This window comes from Mustelus asterias, chromosome 15 (genome assembly GCF_964213995.1).
Source record: "Mustelus asterias chromosome 15, sMusAst1.hap1.1, whole genome shotgun sequence".
NCBI lineage: Eukaryota > Metazoa > Chordata > Chondrichthyes > Carcharhiniformes > Triakidae > Mustelus > Mustelus asterias.
Genome location: NC_135815.1, coordinates 49,491,029 through 49,511,682, shown reverse-complemented (window position 1 = coordinate 49,511,682; position 20,654 = coordinate 49,491,029). Strand labels below are relative to the sequence as shown.

Genomic DNA, 20,654 nt, shown 5'->3' with positions numbered 1-20,654 from the left:
AGACATATGTGACTCTCGGGGAGCTTGACAGGGTAGTTGCTGAGAGGATGCTCCTTTTTGTGAGAGTGTCTAGGCGGCACGGTAGCACAGTGGTTAGCACTGCTGCTTCACAGCTCCAGGGTCCCGGGTTCGATTCCCGGCTCGGGTCACTGTCTGTGTGGAGTTTGCACATTCTCCTCGTGTCTGCGTGGGTTTCCTCCGGGTGCTCCGGTTTCCTCCCACAGTCTAAAGATGTGCGGGTTAGGTTGATTGGCCAGGTTAAAAAATTGCCCCTTAGAGTCCTGGGATGTGTAGGTTAGAGGGATTAGCGGGTAAAATATGTGGGGGTAGGGCCTGGGTGGGATTGTGGTCAGTGCAGACTCGATGGGCCGAATGGCCTCCTTCTGCACTGTAGGGTTTCTATGATTTCTATGATCAGAGAGCATAATGTCAGATTAAGGGGTCACCCATTTAAAACAGAGATGAGGAGGAATTCTTCACTCAGAGGATAGTGAATCTATGGAAGTCTTTACCGTAGAGGGTTTTGGAGGCAGGGTCATTATGTATGTTCAAGGCCAAGATTGACAAATTTCTAATCAGTAAGGGAATCAAGGGTTATGGGGACATGGTGGAGAAGTGCAGCTGAGGAGTATATCAGATCAGCCATGATCTCATTGAATGGCGGAGCAGACTCGATGGGCTGTACGGCCTATTTCTGTTCCTATGCATAATGGTCTTAAGGTTAAATCTGTCCCCAAGCTTCTTTAGCATCAGCTAATTGGAACAGATTTTCTGTCTACATTACTTGAAGGAAAAGCATTTACAGAAGCATGGGAAATGGACAGAAGTGTGGGACTAACTGGATTGCTCTCTCAGAATCAGCAAGGACCTGCTGGGTCGAATGACTTCTTTCTGCGCTGCAACAACTCTGATTCCATTCGCCATCCCACCACCTTCAGCACAGTGCCACCACTGGACACCTTTGCTTGCCCCTTCTCTTTCAGCTAGTCGCAGGGACCATTCACTCCCTGGTCCATTCTTCCATCATCCACTCCCCTTGTAAGCAAAGATATGCAAATCCTGCCCTTTTAGCTCAAACCTTTTCTCCACCTAGGAGCCCAATAACTCCCAGATGAAACGGTAATTTATTTGTACTTCTTTCAATTTAAGTGTACTGTTTTCACTGCTCACAATGTAATCTCCACAGTCAGCCTGTGTGACTCTGATCTGCTGGTTGCATGCCACTTCAATTCTTCCACTCTGACCTCAGCCTCCTACAGTGTTCCAATGAAACTCAATGGAAGCTCAAGAAACAAAATCTCATGTTCTGCATAAGCCTTCTACATTCTTCTGGATTCAATGTTGAATTCTACGATTTCAGAAAATAATCACAGCTCCCAATTCTTCATACAGCGGCTGCTGGTAATGGTTCTATTTTTGTCAGCTATAGCTTCCCCAGACTGACCTTTTGCTTCTTCACTTATCCTATTACCATTTCCTTTTGCTTTGCGCCATCAAGCTGTATTTAATGGAGCCAATAGGGGTCTTGTCCACCAGCTGAACAACAGGCAAGAGCCCAGTTTTTTTCTCTTTTAGGGAAGTGGCATGCAGGGACAATACTGGACCTTCCTCAGCATCAAAGGCCCCAGATGCCGAAGTCACAACCACCAAGAGCTCCCAGTCAGTAAGAGGTTGGCAGCTCTATTGACAATTGTGCCAGCAGGGATGCGGTGGCTGCTCCCTGTACGACACCAACCAGAGGCCCAGTATCGTCACTGGACCCTAGACCATAGCCAAGTGATTGCAGAGGATGATTGTGGGGTTGGGGGGGGGGGGGGGGGGGGGAAGCTGGTTTCAATGCCAGGGTACATTCATTCCCGACCCCCCCCTCTCCCCACCCCCTCCCCACTTTGAATGAGGAATCACAAGGATCCACAGTGCTGCACAAGTTGCTTGTCATACTCCTGTGTGTCGCGCCCCCTGCTCAGAGGTCCTTAAATGGGAAGGCTGTCTATGAGCCTTTCCACCATGCTTAAATCGGAGTGGAGTGAGAAGGCAACACGGTTTCCACCCACCACCCTCCTGCTTGATTAAATGCCCCACCTGCCACACTTACTACTGCAGAGGACATTAAATTCTACTCATCATCGCTTTTGTAATTTAGTCACTCTTGCCTTCCACTCTACCACAGACTTTTCTTTTTGTTCTTTCCTCCTTTCCCTGCCTCTGCATTTATTTAATTTTGTTACATCTCTAACTTTTTCGCATTCTGATGAAGGATCATGAATCTGAAACGTTTTAACTTGGTGTCTCGCTCCACAGATGCTGCCTGACCTGTTGCAATTTTCCAGAAATTTTACTTTCCATTTCAGGAGGCTCACTTAACATTTCCTGGCCAACATTCTGATCCTGACCAGCTCTGGGCTCGAGAACGAGCTTTCTCCAACAAGGCCATGAGTCTTTTTGACCTTTTCTCTCCATGTATACATAGGAAGGGCTGTTCCCATGACCACCTCACCATTCAGTGATTCACCTGTACATCTTAATCATCTCAGTCCCAAGATATCGCTAAAGGACTTCCTCAGGGCAATGTCATAGGCCGAACTATCTTCATTTGCTTCAAAAATGACCTTCCTTCCATCATAAGGTCAAAAGTGGGGATAAGAACAGAAAATGCTGAAAGACTCAGCAGGACTGGCAGCATCTGTGGAGAGAGAAACAGAGTTAACGTCTCAAGTCGCTATAACTCTTCTTCAGAGCTGAAGTGGGGATGTTTGATAATTGCAGTGTTCAGTTTCATTCGCAACTCTTCAGGTAATAAAGCAACCTGTGTTTGCATGCAGCAAGAATTGGACAATATTCAAGCTTTGTCTGACAATTGACAAGTAACATTTGTGCTACACAAGTGCCAGGCAATGACCATCTCCAACAACAGAAAGTCTAACCAATTCCCAGCCTTCTTAATTGTCATTGTGTCTTTAAGTTGCAGGAAGATTGTGAATCCTGTAGGTGTGTTAAATTTGAAAGCGAGTTGAAACGTCATTCAAGTTAAATGTAGGATCGGACCAAGTTAGAGTCCCAGGCTAGCCACACTAACCCCCGCCGACTATGGCAAGGTTTGCAAGACATAACAGGCTACAAGATGAAGACATGTAAAATTGCCAACTCCAACGCACCCTCCCTGATGAGGTCAAGCATTCTACGCCCATTTTGAATGCCCTCCACCCTGGATGAACCTGTATTTGGGGTCACCATTGCAGACGTCAGAGCAGCTTTCTCAAAGGTCAACCTACAGAAAGTATCTGGACGAGCGCTCAGATCAGCTAGCAGGGGTATTCGCAGACATCTTCAACCTCTCTTTACAACAATTTGAGATCCCTATCTGCTTCAAGATGATGGCCATCATCCCGGTACCAAAGAAAAACCAAGCAGCGTGCCTTAATGACTATCGGCCAGTGGCTCTGACATCCATCATTATGAAGTGCTTTAAAAGGCTAGTCATGGCACGAATCAATTCCGGCCTCCCGGACTACATAGATCCACTATAGTTTGCCAACAGCCGCAACAGGTCCACAGCAGATACCATTTCCCTGGCCCTGCACTCAACCCTGGATAACAAAGACACCTATGTCAGACTCCTATTTATTGACTACAGCTCAGCCTTCAACACCATTATTCCCATGAAACTCATTTCCAAACTTCATGGTCTGGGCCTCGGCACCTCTCTCTGCGACTGGATCCTGAACTTCCTAACTCACAGACCACAATCAATAAGGATAGGCAACAACACCTCCTCCACGATCATCCTCAACACTGGTGCCCCACAAGGCTGTGTTCTCAGCCCCCTACTATACTCCCTATACACCTATGACTCTGTGGCCAAATTCCCCTCCAATTTGATTTTCAAGTTTGCTGCCAACACCACTACAGTGGGTCGGATCTCAAACAATGAGACGACAGAATACAGGAATGAGATATAGAATCTGGTGAACTGGTGTGGCAACAATAATCTCTCCCTCAATGTCAACAAAATGAAGGAGATTGTCATCGACTTCAGGAAGCGTAAAGGAAAACATGGCTCTGTCTACTTCAACGGAGACGAAGTAGAAAGGGTCGAGAGCTTCAAGTTTTTAGGCATCCAGATCACCAACAACCTGGTCCCCTCATGCCAACGCTATAGTTAAGAAAGCCCACCAACGCCTCTAATTTCTTAGAAGACTAAGGAAATTTGGCATGTCAGCTACAACTCTCATCAACTTTTACAGATGCACCATAGAAAGCATTCTTTTTGGTTGTATCAGAGCTTGGTATGGCTCCTGCTCTGCTTAAGACCGCAAGGAACTACAAAAGGTCGTGAATATAACCCAATCCATCACGCAAACCAGCCTCCCATCCATTGACTCTGTCTACACTTCCCGCTGCATCGGCAAAGCAGCCAGCATAATTAAGGACCCCACGCACCCCAGACATTCTCTCTTCCACCTTCTTCTGTCAGGAAAAAGATACGAAAGTCTGAGGTCACGTACCAATCGACTCAAGAACAGCTTCTTCCCCGCTGCTGTCAGACTTTTGAATGGACTTCCCTTGCACTAGGTTGATCTTTCTCTACGCCCTAGCTATGACTGTAACACTACATTCTGCACTCTCTCGTTTCCTTCTCTATGAACGGTATGCTTTGTCTGTATAGCACGCAAGAAACAATACTTTTCACTGTATGTTATACATGTGACAATAATAAATCAAATCAAAAGTGTGTCGAACTGGCTTCCTGTTGGGCATGTGTATTTGCTGGTCTTAATGCTACGCGCGCTTAAACCCACGTGCTCCCCTATTTAAAATATCCCAAAGTGGATTAAAGAAAACAGGTGCAACATTGACTGTATGTTGGAAAAAGGAAAGTGGTTGATTTTTTTTTAAAACTGGAGGAATCTAAAGAATGCCATTCCCCAATAATTAGCATTATCGTCTTGACTCTCCACAATATGGGTGAGAAGTAGCAGAAAATCATCACTCACTAACACAAGTTAGTGGTGGAATCAGGTTCCATGGGTACTGTCATGAACGTGTAGTTATGATATGAGAGATTTTTAAGGACAACTGTTTGAAAAGCACATACTTGCTAAAATACTTTAAAGACGACTTTGTTCAGAAGAGGGATGTACGAACAGACAACTTGGCACCTTTGTGTATTGCTTCCAAATCGTCATGAAACTGCTTATCTTGAGAAGGATCACAAAAGACACTATTCAACGAATGTCCCACATGTGTAAGTGGTATCCTTCCCCTTGCTGGTTTTCTTTCAAACCAAAGGCAGTTAACTGATAAGCACCTAAATGAAAGAAGAACCCCAGATAGGGGAAAGGCTGTTTGAATGGCTAATGCCGAATATTTGTCAGTTTGAGAGCAGCCATCTCGGTGTTTCAAACTAAGAAAAGGCTGGAAGCTGCCTAAACAGAGAACCAACTTGAACATCATGAGAGGCACTTTGAAACAGAAACTGCTTCTGAACAGGAAGAGACTGAGGAAGGTTTCCAGAAACAGCTATCGGACTGCTGTACTAAATCAGGCTATCAAGAACAACCACCTTTAATGCCATAAAAATGAAAACTGGAGCCTTCACTCACTCCCGGTACCCATTCTGCTAGAGTCCACCTGCAAAGGCAAACTTCAATTCTTACAGAAGGTGAAGCCATATGGGATCCGAGGTGAGCTGGTAAGATGGATACAAAACTGGCTTGGGCATGGAAGTGGAGATGCTGACGTTGGACTGGGGTAAAGTCCAACAGGTATATTTGGCAGCACAAGCTTTCGGAGCGCTGCTCCTTCATCAAGTGAGTGAGGACTTGTGCTCATCAGTTAACTGCCTTTGTTTTGAAAGAAGACCAGCAAGGGGAAGGATATCATTTACACAAGTCCTCAAGATGGTGAGTGGAAGCGATGGAATAATAGAAGAGAGTTTGAGGAAATATATGGTAGTAGATGAATGGGTGCACATGCAAGGTAAGTGGGTGTGAAAAATGCTATAATGGAGTAGGCTTGACAAGACAGAGTGAGGGAATGGGATGATGTGCACCACAGGATGTAGATAAATGTTTAACCATACTCACCTTTCATGACCTAATGAGAATATTAAAACACGTCCTTCACTGGATCCGCACTCCTCTGTTGACCTCCTCAACCAATATCTTTTTCTTGTCAACAGTGTTTTTATTTTTCCCTATTGCTGGGGAAGAATATCTCTCTGCAGCTCCTCACTGATCCCATCAGCACATCAAATAAGATCTTCACCCCAATCTGAAATCCATTGCCATATCTTGTCCTCCCTTGTTTCCAACTCAGTTTGGCTCTTTAAATACAGGAGTTGAGACTGCATTATGTGGGTTATCATGCCCCAACCATACATTCGACTCCAAATCAAGAAGTTAAATGCCAAGTTAAAAAACCACTGTTAACATGTCTTTCAGATTTGTAATCTTACATTGGACTAACTCCCCACCATATCTCCAAGATAACAAAGCCTTTAATTTTATCAACAAACTTTGTATGGTGTACCGTATCAAGTGCCCTTTTCAAAATCTATTTACACAATGTTGACTGTATTTCCTTCGTCAATACACTCAATTACTTCCTCAAAAAGTTAACATGACATGTCTTTTATAAAGCTATGATAGCTTTCTTTAATTAGCACATCTTTCCAAGTGCCCTTGATTACATTCAACATTATGGTTTCTGGCTATCTACTTTATTCTTTCCTCTTTTTTTGGTCAGAGCTGTTATGTTGATAATGCTCTGACAAAACTTACATACCCAAGAATATTTAAAAGGTTGTGATCAGGGCTTCTGATACTTTCTCTCTGACTTTCCCAAGCCATTTTGACTTCCACCAATGTTATGCACCACTCTCTTAGTTATCCAAACTAATAGTTTAATCATCTCCATTTGTACCTTTCAATTGCCACGTACAACCGTCTATGAAAATGGGCGGCACGGTAGCACAGTGGTTAGCACTGCTGCTTCACAGCTCCAGGGACCTGGGTTTGATTCCCGGCTTGGGTCACTGTCTGTGTGGAGTTTGCCCATTCTCCTCGTGTCTGCGTGGGTTTCCTCCGGGTGCTCCGGTTTCCTCCCACAGTCCAAAGATGTGCGGGTTAGGTTGATTGGCCATGCTAAAATTGCCCCTTAGTGTCCTGGGATGCATAGATTAGAGGGAGTAGTGGGTAAAATATGTAGGGATATGGGGGTTGGGCCTGGGTGGGATTGTGGTCGGTGCAGACTCGATGGGCCGAATGGCCTCTTTCTGTACTGTAGAGTTTCTATGATTTCTATGAAAACTGAGGTAAAGCACTGATTCAGTAATTGGAATTTTCCAGCATGAGTTGGGAGTCCAGTGTTGGGCCACGTGGGAGTCCAAAACCCATCCATGTTATCGGCGTACAAAAACACAGGCTGAGACCAGGAACAGAGATAGGCCATTTGGCCCATTGAGTCTGCTCTGCCATTTAATGAGATCATGACTGATCTGATACGATAATCCTCAACTCCATTTTCCCACTTATCCCCATTACCCTTGATTCCCTTACTGATTAAAAATGTCTATCTCAGCCTTTAACATGCTGAATGACTCAGCCTCTCTGGTAAAGAATTCCACAGATTCACTAACCTTAGAAGAAATCCTTCCTCATCTCCATCTTAAATAGGTGACCCCTTGCTCTGGGAATATATCCTCTAGTTCTAGACTTTCCCACAAGGAGAAACAGCCTCTTAGCACCTTTCCAGAGGCAGTCTCCTAACTGGCCACTATTATGTTCACTATTCTAATAAGGGGAACAGACAGGTTCTGGAGACTGGAGGCCCAATGGCAAGCCAGGAGCACCGCCATGACAAGTGGGCACTCCTGGGATAGACTGGTGAGCACAAGGGTGTGTTCAGTTGTCTGCATTGAAGTCATAAATAAAGTGGTCCAAAGCCAGTAGGATCCATCAAAGCAGGGTTTCAACCTTGTAGCCCCATCATTGGAAAATGGAGCCTCTGGCTCTGAAGGCCACTCTCACGAGGACAGTTGCTATAATCAAGAAGAAAACTGTATAAAATATTGAAAATATGAAGATAAGCTTTTCACTAAACTGAGCATCATCCTAAAACAATCGCAGCTGGTGCTATGGTGACAGATTACAGTTATTCTTTTCAACTAACTGCAAAAAAGTCTTTAACTCCTTGTGCTAAATACAGAATAAGCTGATACATGAAACAATAAATGGTATTCCAAACCGAGAAAAGTTAATAGTTTTGCAACTCTATGCACAGCTAAGATGTTGCTGCATTATAGTTGTGGTTTGATATAACGGAACTATAACAACTCTACTCACCAGTGTTTCCCAGCCACTTCACTATTTTTTCTCTTTTAAACTCAAATTCAAAGCAGTTATCATGTCAGAGGAAACTTGTGTTGTAATTCAATAATGTGGAGTCTCTAATTGTTGAAATTAAGCGCTAAGGGTTAATTTTGTACACTGTGACAGTCCTAGAAAGATTTCAAGTAAAGACCTCATACGAAACAAGAAAAATGTTATTTCAGCAGTATAATGTTTACTCAACAACCAAGTACTATATTTAAACCTATTGGAAGGCAAATTTTAAAAAGCGTTTTTTTTAAAATTTGGAGTTAATGCTCAGAAATAATTTCTAATGGAAGAAACAAAATGTAATCCTTTCTGCCCTACCACGTTTGTCAGTTTCAGGCCAATTTCTTAAATTCAAAAACTACATTTTATACAGCACTTTATCCAGGGAACTGCCAATGATAACAGCACTATTAGAATGAAATTACAGCAATATAAAAATAAAATGAATTTAAACTAGACTTTCATGGGGCTATTAACATATACAAATGCCAAAAATTGAAAACAGAATGTCTATGCTCAAAAATATTCAAAAATTATTTCAAGTGAGTTGTATTGTAATATACTATGAAGGCCGTTTTTTGTTCCACTTTCTACATATAAAAGAATAAAATCAAGCCCAGTATCCATTAAAAAAAAACATGGCTCTTAATGTGCTACACTGGACCCCATCCCTGTGGTTGAAGACTTGATTTTAAATTTAGCAGTAGAAGTACCAGCGGTACAAATATAGTGAAATAGATTCAGCCCAGGCCTTTAAAAACCATTTATTGCTGTCAAATCCTGTACAGTACCTCTCACTGGAGTCATTCGGCTTAGCTTCCGTTTCTATGGACGTTGCGTCCTAGAGAAATTTCGTTTACCTCCCTGCCAGTGTTCGGAGAGGTATCCTCTACATAAAGATCATTTTCACCTCTTTTCAGCACCAACGTAAACATATCAAAACAGACAGCGATTTTACACTACAAGTTGCAATGAACCGACCAGCAGAGTACAGTGGTACCAAAAATTTGCATTAAATCAATGAAAAATGGGAAAAACACCTGGCAACATATACCTGAATTCCATTTTAAATAACCAATTTAAAAATCACTCCAATATGTAACCCGAATTTAAATAAAAGCCCTGTACATAAAAAAAATGAAACTACAGGTACAAATAACCCGATTGTGTCAGCTAACAAAAATGAACGATGATCATTAACATTTACTCCACTGTTTAATGCATATGAACGCCTATACATTATCGTGAAACTTGATGCATAAAATTAATGCACCGGACATAATCTTACAAAGGCAAACTATAGATATCAATAATTATGTTCTATGAATATTGTACAAAAATAAATACTGCAATAAGTATGCAATCCTTACATAGTAAATCACATTTTTAAATGCAGATGGTGAATCAGGGACTATTATTTTGTGAAGTATCACATTTCATTCCGCTTGGTGTACATTACCTGATAATATCATCGTTGTGGCCAAGGAAAAATTTCTGTGTATGCTCCCTGGTGTTGTATACAATTCCCACTCCGGCAACGAAGTAGACCACCTCCTTGGCAACCGTGTAGTACAGGTTATTCCGACACTGGTGACCTCGGTAACCATAAACCCACTCCAACCGCAGCTGGCATTTCGGTGCAGTCCTATCAGCCATTTCCTTTCCTTCCCTAATATTCCTCTGCCGTCCTTCTCTCCACCCCCAGGGAGACTGCTCCAAATAACACTTGCAGGAAGAAGAAGAACAACAAACCTCTATTAGAATTTCTAAACAAAAATGCAACCATTACAATAGTCCCTGGTTCATCCAAAAAAAAAGGTACCTCTCCTCTACACAGCGGCAATAATAACTCCCAATGATGTCAGCTGAATGCAGCAGCAGCAAGCAGCCGACACTGAAGGACGGAGATGAGTTCGTTAGGAAGCGCCGCGCGCGCTCGTTACCAAGAGGGAAGGGTCGCTTAGTAACAGCGCCAGAGCGGCCGTTAACGTCCGCGCGGGGTGGAACGTAGCACACCGCGCGCAATGTGCAGTGCGTGCGAGAGCGTCAGCCCGCGCGCACGTTGCAGCTGCTCAACGCCAACTGTCCCTGAGAAATATTTCCTTTCTTTCGCGACGGATGGTGACAGGAAATTTCTAAAATATCGGTTTTAAAACTCAACGCGGCGACGAGAATACAGGTGCGTCGCAAGAGATAGCTTAATGGGCTCTGATATTCTCGAGCGATGAAAGTAAAAATAAATAAAATTGTCTTCTCACTGTCAGAAAGCAACTTGCAAAGACTCCTTCCACAGCACTCTGCAAACCCCGCGACCTCTATCACCTAGAAGGACGAGGGTAGCAGATGCATGCGAACACCACCACCTGGAAGTTCCTCTCCAAGTCACACCATCCTTATTTGGAACTGTATAGACGTTCTTAATCCCGATCTCTTCCTGTGCTTGTAAAACTATGACATTGTGACATGATCAAAATCCTGAAACTCCCTTCCTCACAATAACATGGATGTAACTACACCAAACGGACTGCATTGTTTCCAAAAAGCAGTTCTTCACCTCTCAAGGGAAATTGAGGCTAGGTTCTTGTCAGCCACACTCACATCCCAAGAACAAAGTAAAATATGATAAATGAAAATAACAAGATCTTACTTTCAAAGAGGGCCATTGAGATTTGGTTTGTATATGAAAGATTTCCTGACAATCTAATCACAAACTAGATTGCCCAGAATTTTATGCAACACATCAGCTGACATTTATGAATTGAACTGACTGTCTACATTTCAAGGTTATTCAGAACTTCTTAAAATATATATAAATATTTTGTTTACATTTTATGAAGTTTTGACTTGTAACCCAATTATTTGGGAATTGAGGAGGTTGCTTTAGACCCCCAGAAGCATTGAAATAGGAACAGGGAATGTTAGAAATACGCAGCGAGCCAGGCAATATGTGTAAAGAAAGAATCAGTTGATATTTCAGGTTGGTAACCTCAGGTCTCAGCGACCTAACATAGTAACTCTCTTTCCCCACAGATGCTGCCAGACCTGAATATTTCCAAAATTTTCCATTTTTATTTCAGATTTCCATCATTGTAGCATTTTGCTTATGCCCCAAAAGTTTGAGCTTGTTACAAACCTTTAACTTACTTTGTTTAATGTAACATATATGAAGCTAAGTCATGGAATAATATATGATACTTATACGATGTAAAGAAATTATGATATGTTAAGAGTGCTTGCAGCTCTAATTTTACACAAAGGAAACAAAAAAGTATTTTTCCAATGACAATTGCAAGTTAAGGGTCTAGAAAATAAATCATAAACTGGACAGTAAACTGATAATGAAATCGAAATACTCAAGAGCAAGGAGGAAAATCTAAACAAAAAACCTAGCAGCAACCAAAAACATGTATCTTCTCCAATTATTATCTCAGAATCTGATCTGATCATTTTTCATAATTGTCTTTTGCCAGATTCAGTTTTCCCAATTTCATTGCATGAATCAATTCATTTTCTATAAAATGCTTCTATTGAGCCAGTATTTACTTTTTAGAGTATTCTGATGAAATTCATGATCTGAAATATTAATTCTGTTTCTCCATGACAGGTACTGTCAGACTTGCTGAATACTTCAAGGATTTTCTTTTCTTTTCCATCTAAAGTGTCTGTTTATGCACAGAATACCATAATGTTGCTCATGTTAAATTTCAAGATCCATGTATTATGCATATTTCTGGAAGTATTAATGTCTGTCAAAGGGTTCCTTGTGCAGTGGTTGTGTTACTGAACTAATAAACCAGAAAATGTGAGTTTAAATCCCACCAAGGCATCATGAGAATTTGATCTCTGCGTTAAATATCTGGATGAAAAAACTGGTATCAGTAAAATTGACCATGAAGCTTTTGGATTGCCATAAAAGTCCAACTGAGTCACAAATGTCCTTTAGAGAAGGAAAACCACTGTCCTTAACTATCTGTATTGACCTGTACGTGATTTTCACACAAACATGGTTTACTGTTCACCATCACCCACTTTAAATTCAGCTCTTTGTTTTCATTTCTGACATACTTCAATGTGTTCCCAAGATGGGACCATTGCACAGGTGCAGATGGTGGGGAACCTAACCAAAGGAGTTTTTCTCCAAATGCCAAACAGCCTAGTAGCAGGGTAAAACAGACACTTTGTTAAGCAAAGTGGAGACTAGCGATCTAGAGACCTAGATTATAGCCATGCCCAGTTGCAAAACAGAACTCTCTCGTTGAATCAAGCTGTTTCGCAGAGAAGAAAGCAGCAGAAATCTGCCTGTGTCAGACCCCACAAGTTCTATCCTAAACTAGAGGAAAGTTTCCCAAAATAAAGCTACAGGTCCTGTGTTGTAATTATTTGCTGGATTTGGCTCACAGTGTTAGAACTTATGGGATGTTGTTTTGGGAAAGATGTATTCTCAGTTTAGGGAAGTAGATAGATTTGGATTGGGGGTAATTTAAGCATATTGTCTGGGTAACCATTATTGTAGCTAATTGTAAATGTCATTCTTTACTGCTGCCTTTCTTATGGTGTGTTTTTAAGTTTAATAAACATTTTGTTATTTGAATAATTTACAAGACTGACCCCTATTTCCTCACCGTTTTTCTCACATTTTTTTCAAACTGGCAAAAATAAATAGTTAGGAACCAACATTCCAAGTTTTCCTCCTGGGATTTGGGAGGCCTCACATTGAACATCAGTGGGGTTCACAACAATGGTAAACAAGCTAGTCCAGCCACAATTACCATAGTGTTCACTTTTAGATTGAAAGTAACAGAAAACTTGGGGGCAATGAATATATAGCTTTACAAGCAGAATTATATTATTCAAACAACTGTTCAACCATCGTTCATAAAGCCTTTGCCTCACTCTGGGCAAGTTCATTTTTAATTACTGGCCATTTGTCTACTCCCCTATCTAACAGAAAACTGTGTAGCTCCTGCAAATAGCTGGGAGAGGATATGAGCTATTGATTCATTGGTGCTCAACGCTCGCAAGGTGACATGGTGTCCTGCCCACATCCCCACCACAAAGTTTCATGTAAATTTTCACTTACTGGAAACACTACGATAACTATAATGCCAATCAGATAAATTAGGCCAATTCTGAGTACAGTTTTATTCTCCAATGCTCTCCAAAATTCTCCAATTTCCTCCAATACAAAACTGTAGCCTTCTCAAATCATAACCGCAGAGTTGTTACAGGAGGGAAGAAGGCCATTCAGGCCATGCTGTCTGTACCGGCTCTTCATAGGAGCAGTTTATCTCGTACCACTCCCTCACTTTCTTCTCAAAACCCCTGCATGTTCTTCCTTTTCAGGTAACAATCCAATTCCTTCTTGGATGTCTTGATTGAACCTGCTGCCACCACACTCTCAGCAGTGCCTAGGATGACTTTGGTGGGCATCCTCTGGTTGCTTCAGGCCCTGAGGACACTGCCATGGTGGGAGTCTCCTGCATGGTGGAAGAAGGTTCATCTGTTGCCACAGCACTCTGAGGCATTTGTGTCAATGGCAGAGAGGTGGAGGGGTGGCTTTCCACATGAGAAGCTCGTTGAGATGTGTCCTCCAATAGTGTCAGCAGCTACTCGTCTGCTACTATGAGGTCCATTTGGCCCAGCTGCTTTCTTGAGAGGAACCAGGATCTGGATGTGACACCTGGCTCCTCATCAACTAGAATTATAGTATACCGTTTAAAAGTAAGGGGTCTCCCATTTAAGATGGAGATGAGAAGAATTTGTTTTCTCTCAGAGGGTCATGAATCTTTGGAACTCTCTTCCCCAGACAGTGGTGGAGGCAGGACCAGTGAATATTTTTAAGGAAAGGTAGATAGATTCTTGACTAAAAGGGTGTCAAAGGTTATCACGGTAGATGAAATGTGGAGTTGAGGCCACAATTAGATCAGTCATGATCTTATTGAATGGAAAGCAGGTTTGATTAGCCAAATGGCCTACCCCTGCTTCTAATTCATATGTTTCTATGACCCCTTCCCCCCTCTTGCCCTGACACTGGGCACCACAGTTCAGAGACAAGGTGATGGAGTGCAGGTCAGCACACGTACCCAGTATCTCATCAGTGAACTGCTGGGCTTGGGCCTCCATGACAGTTGCCAGTCTCTCAATAGAGGACACAATGCTTTCAGAAGAATGGGTCATCTAGGCCTGGATGGACTTGTCCAATGACTGGTCCAGTGCATGTAACTCCTCTGGAATCTCTGCCACATCTCCACATACCCCACACTATACATCCAGCGTCTCCTGCCTGAGGGACAACACCAGAACTTGTCATCAGACTGGGACACAGCATCTAGGTCAGCTCCAGAACTCCTCCAAGTACTAGAGGCCTGCTCCATCTCAGTCTCCAACATCTGGTCTCCCAACTGTGATGTGCTTTTACCAATGTATGGTTCCCTTACAGCTGAGTCATGCATCACAAGGTGCATGTATCTGCTGGCACTAGGTGCAGACGAAGGATGTGACACTGAATACTCTGAAGCTTCCTGCTCATCCTCAGACGTTATCAATGTTCCCGTGGGGCAAGTGCTGCCAATGTTTGTCCTGTAGGGCAAAAAAACAAGAGAATTAGGGCAACATCATCACCTGAGGTGCATTTGGAGAGGTACACTTCCTCTAAATACACACTGGCATCATTAGGAGATGGTAAACAGTGCCTGAATCTTAGGCCCTTCAACAGTAAGACACAACTTTCTCCCCAAATTCTGCGAGCTTTCAAAGTCAGAAGCCATTTCTCCACTATCCTGCCAGCTTCCCCAGTTTCCAATACCCTCCCCAGTCCCCATCCCAACCCTTCTGCACTGTTTCCAACAGAGAGTTTAAAAAAATATTTGTTCATAAGATGTGGGGCGGGTTTTTCCGGCCATGCTTGCCCCAAAGCTGGGAAAATCCCACCCGAGATCAACGGTCCTCTGCATGGTCTGCACCCTGCCCGCTATGGGCAGGATAGGAAAACACCAACTGTGGACTTTGCTGACTAGGCCAGTATTTATTCAAAACTCTTTTACTCTCAGGCAGGACCCTGAATAATTTATTATCGCACAATGGTCAGCAACATTTAAAAACAAGCTCTTACCTGCAACTGCTACTCCAAATAGTCTAGAAACTTCAAAGTTTGAAGTCTTGTACCTTCAGCCTCCAGAGCACTAATTCTGCTGCAGATACCACAAGCACATGCCAGGGTCCCTTTATTTGCATGACCTTGACCAACTTCTGGTTCATGGCCTGTACCCTTTGTTCCCTTTAATGGCAAATTGGGCATGCTGCACACCATTCTTCTCAGCAGATGGCCGACTTCCCACCAGGCAGCCATTATTTGGCTAAAAGTAGCTTCATCTGAATTTTAAAAATAAAGGGGCAGGAGTCAGCAATTCACACACTTTTGAGTCAGATGCATGCTTACCGCCAAGCAGTGTAAAGTTCAGCCCTTTATTTCTAGAAGTTTCCCGAACACCAAACTTTCTGCCTGTAATTGCTGGGCTTATCTTACATCTTTAATATCAAGGTTGTAATATCTGCAACTCTCCAGTACTCTGACACTATCCCTAAGTAAATTATTTTAATTTGAAGGATCTACTGTTCATTTTAATATGATATGTAATATCTGAGCCTATCTAGAATAACAATTGATGTAGATTAGTCCTATGACTTTTGCTACATATTGTTTACAATATTCTTTCTCCTTCCACTGTAGTCTGAGTAGGTCTATACCCAAGACTGGCAAAGCTCCTACCTGAGAAGGAGCAAAATGGCAGGCCCTTGATAATGAAATTCATCATTAAATGCATCAGTCTTAACTAAGTATAAAACCTCTTTGTAGATTCTGTCAATGCCACTGTGTAACCACTCTGCCATTCATGAGAAAAGTTAAGTCTAACTGGTTGTATGACTTTTTTGTCCTCCCATTGTGGAAGTGACTCACTTCCAGTCTGTCAATGTCCCCAGTTGAAGAACATTGTATGATGAGTTGTTGCAGGGACTTGGATGGAAAAAATTAATTAGAGATTTGAAACTGAAGATTTGTCATGTACCTTATATTGTTTTCAGTTGATGAATGTTCACTTTAATACTTGGCAATAGACTGATTATAATTATTAATTTTTAATGCTCATTTTGGAGAGTTGAGCCAGATGCATAATTCATTGTAACTCATAGATAATCTTAGGTTATTTTAATTTTTAAGAAACTGCAAACATTCTGAATAAGTGAAGACATGTGATTAGAGAAACTGTAACTCAACTGTATATTTGATTAATTTTATGGAGACTAATGGTGAAATGTATCAGCTTCATCAATTCCAGTAAATTGTAATTTTCACTGTCACAGGTCCAATTCTCATACTATTGGATTTCCTGATGAGAAATTAATTGTGAAAGTTGGAACAACATCAGGCTTGAAATTAAGGTTGGAGAACCATCTGGCAGCACAAACAATAGTTGAACAGAAATCATAGCAGAGTAAGTTTTAACAAGCCTGAATAAAACATACCATGTGTGTAGGAGGAACATGTAGTGTGAATGCTTTGGCCTTGAAATGTATTTACTGATCTAGTAGATTTGTCACACTTTCATTATCTCTGTTCCTTTTTTAGGTAACTTATTTTGTATTTTCTCCATTCTCTTTTTTCCCAGAGGCATGAATCATTCACTGGCCAGGACATGAGCTATCAGCTCCTAAGTCTTTGAAATGCCTTCCTCCCAGGCCTTTGACAATGCCATTTGTGAACTGGCCTCCAGCAGTACTTGCCCACCAAGGCAGGAATTAATGGTGGGTTTGTGGGTCCTGTGGGTGTAAGTGGGCGAAACAACTGCTCATCACTGACAGACGACCTCAATTACATGCTGGCCAGCCAGTTAAGGACTAACCAGCAGGAAAGTCTTCCTAGAAGAGGTCCACAGTGGATGGGCGGACACATAGGGCAGAAAATGCCACTGGTGAGGTGTTTAATTGCTGTCGGTGTCCAAGGGTGGAACCTTGTTGAAGCAATGGGAGTCTCATCACCTCTTTTCAGGAAGGCCAGCCACGTGCCACTCAGGCATTTATCAGGTCAGCAGTAGGCCTTCCCTTGGGATCAGATTCCAGGGGTGGATATTCTGTTCACTCGAGGCTGCTGTCCAATCAGAGGCTGGAAGCTCTATTGAATGGTAGCACCACTGGGGAGATGGTGGCTTCTAATATCCACCCAAAGCCGAAGATCTCAGGCTCCCACCTTCCCGATGCTGGGTCCCTTGGTAAGGCACAGTGCCTTTTAACAAAGGACGTGAAGGCTTTCCATGGGTTTTCCTGCCATGGACTTAATAGGGCCGGAGTTCAGAAGGTGGTGGAGTCCTCACCCATCATCATTCCCTTCTAATTAAATTCTCCCCATCACCAAACACACCACCGGGAAGGCGCAGATTCCATTTCAGCAGTGTGGAGGTAGCAGATGTGATCAGCCATGGGGCCATGCAACCATGTATACTGGTGCTGGCTGCTATGCCAGAAGAAGGTGAATGACCTTCTGTACTCTGCAAGGGGAGTAAGGAAGACACCTGCCATTGGAATGACTAGTTGTAAGAGGCTATGCATTTGGTAGGCCAGGGAGGTGTCTACCAGGTGTTTTTAAGCATGGTATACCAATGACCATTGTGCCAACTTGACACCCTTCTTGACATACAGCAAGCAGCCAAGGACTGAGGTGTGTAAGATGGCAGGTACACCTAGCTGAGGACCTGTGTCACAATGTCTTGTTCAGGTGCCTTAGCATGAATGGCTAAGCCATTCAGAATTTGAACTCATTAATTTGCATTTGACTTTACAGGAGAAGAGAATGCGCAACACTCATGAATGATCCTTGACAGATGGTGGAATGCCAAAGTTTCTCTCTGCTGATCCTGATGGAGGATGACATCCTTGAGATGACAAGCCAGCAAGGGACATGGTTGATTGGCAGAGGAGAGGAGAAGGACTTTTTGATGAAGATTGAAGGGGATCCACGCTCAGAAATTGGGGTGAAGGAATTTGTTGGGTACAGGGGAAGGGATGGCGGTCTCAGTAGCTCTGGAATCTTGATACTCGTGACGTGCAATGAGTCCATATGTAAAATTATGTACATATAGTACATTCATAGTTATTCAGTCTGACTCCTCATTGCTCTTTTTTATCTGTCATGTCGCTCCTCAATGGAGAGCAGCCAAAAATCATGAGTGTCCTCCGTTAACATGCGAGGATGAGCCGGGTGTCTCAGAGGGTGCACCATCACGTCCTTGCCCTGCATCATACACCACTTCAGCCACTTGCACCTCATGGAGTTTTGCGTGTCTGTCAGAAACTGCGTGGAGCACCACACAATCGCCAGAATAGCTGTTGGAGACTGCAAATTCCCAGAACTCAATACTCTGGGGAAAAGTTGCAGACTAGGAAGATGCTAAGTCCCAGACAGAAGATGAGCTTCTAGACTTGTCCATCAAATGGCAAATGCTGGATACCAATGGGACATGCATGCAGGTCTGATGGAGATTCCAAAAGGTGTGCATGCTCCTCTAGTCACAGAGTGAGATAGTTTGGCTTTGAATATTCCAGGACAGACTCCTATGGAGATGAAGGCAGATTTGAGAATAAATTGGAAATTCACAATGACAAAACAATGATATTGCTACAGAGTTAAACAAGAAACCTGAACAAATAAGAGCAGTAACGCTGTTATCAGTGCTGGAAAATAGTGCTTCAAACTGTATTGCTTTCTACAGTATTGTAATGCATTCACTGACAGACAGAAAAACTGGTCTTGTGAAATTTTAGAAGCCTTCAAAACTCACTTTGTACCCTCTACTAAAGTTATTTATGAACACTTCATGTTGAACACCAGAGCTCAGGAAGAGGTAAATATTGGTCTGTATATGAAACCAAAAGAGAAAATGCTGGAAAATCTCAGCAGGTCTGGCAGCATCTGTAAGGAGAGAAAAGAGCTGACGTTTTGAGTCCAGATGACCTTTTGTCAAAAATGACCTTGGTCTGTATGAGACATCCAGACATCTTGTGGGTTTGAACATCTGAAGTATGATCTGATCAGAGATAAGATTGCCTTTGGAACAAGAGATCCCACCATGACAACTCATCCTCTGACAGAGAAACTTGCTGTCAAGAATGCCATTGACAGAAGATCTAAGATGGTTAATCATCAACTAGAGAGTATTGATGGGGAAACAGATGGGGTTTCCCATTATGTTGAGAGGCAGTCCAGGCCTTACAAGTGCAAGACAATGAAGAAATTGAAAATATATTTACAGAAGGGCCAGCAGTAAGATTAAGGCCAGGCACAGGATGTAAATATTTCAGAGGACACTACGCAAAAGAAAAAGAAACATGTCCAGCATAGACAAGACAGTGCTCTAACTGCAAGAAGCTGAAACACTGCGCACAAGTGTTTTGCTGGAAAGAGGAAAAGCAAGCCTATAAAGGTGGTTGTTGGAGAGATATCAGACAATGATCCTGCTAAAGGACATCCCCTAGAACAGGTTGGTGTCATCAAGGACAAAAATGATTTGTGAAGATTGGAATGGTGACTGCAGAAGAAGAGCATCAAATTAACACAAAACACCAGATAGCCACTGGTGCTACATGTAGCATCATGAGTTTTGCAGACCTATGTGAATATGCTCAAGATGGTGAGCCAGAAATGGAGCTGCTAAAGATAAAGTTGAGGCTGTATGATGGAACAGTGCTCACCCCAGAGGACAAACTAAGCTGAGAGCATATTGCATTGGGAAGAAAGAAGATTTGCAATTCCAACTAGTAGACACAAAGCAAAACCCGCTCATCTCAGCTGAAACAAGTCAAAAGCTTGACTTGATAGCCTGAAAGACTGATAGCCCACCTTATACCAGAAGAGGTTTGCTATGTTTTGCACAGCACAGAGCCATTGATTGCTGAACTAATCCTAAAAATATAACAAAGATGTTTTTACGGGTCTTGAATATCTTCCTGGTGAATATCTTGAAATAGATATCTTGACAGCGTGCAGCTAATCCAGCATCTTCCAAGGAGAGTTCCAGTTGTTCTCAAGCCCACCCTGAAAGACAAGATAGAGGAGCTTGAAAAGTTGGGAATAATCAAGAAAGTGACAACTCCTACAGATTGGATTAGCAGCACGGCAACAGTGAAGCAAACTGGAAAGCTGAGAGTATGCCTAGATTCAAAAAACCTCAGTAAAGCTTTGAAGAGATCTCACTGCCCCATGCCAACCATTGAAGAAACTGT

The 20,654-nt window shown here is 42.6% G+C and overlaps 1 protein-coding gene and 1 long non-coding RNA gene across 2 annotated transcripts in view; one reads left to right on the top strand and one right to left on the bottom strand.

Moving 5' to 3' along the window:
- The window catches only part of LOC144504500 (echinoderm microtubule-associated protein-like 6), a 376,096-nt gene extending 365,349 nt beyond the window's left edge, over positions 1 to 10,747 (bottom strand). The window contains exons 1-2 of the mRNA XM_078229865.1: positions 10,640 to 10,747; positions 9,841 to 10,106 (exon numbers count right to left, since the gene is read on the bottom strand). Coding sequence (XP_078085991.1) covers positions 9,841 to 10,037 — 197 coding nt within the window. The 5' untranslated portion in view covers positions 10,038 to 10,106; positions 10,640 to 10,747. The remainder of the gene's footprint in view (positions 1 to 9,840; positions 10,107 to 10,639) is intronic.
- Positions 9,994 to 18,531, top strand: LOC144504502 (uncharacterized). The gene is made up of 3 exons (XR_013499651.1): positions 9,994 to 10,560; positions 16,743 to 16,873; positions 18,217 to 18,531. It is a non-coding gene; the product is annotated as an uncharacterized LOC144504502 (long non-coding RNA).
- The last annotated feature ends 2,123 nt before the right edge of the window (positions 18,532 to 20,654 follow it).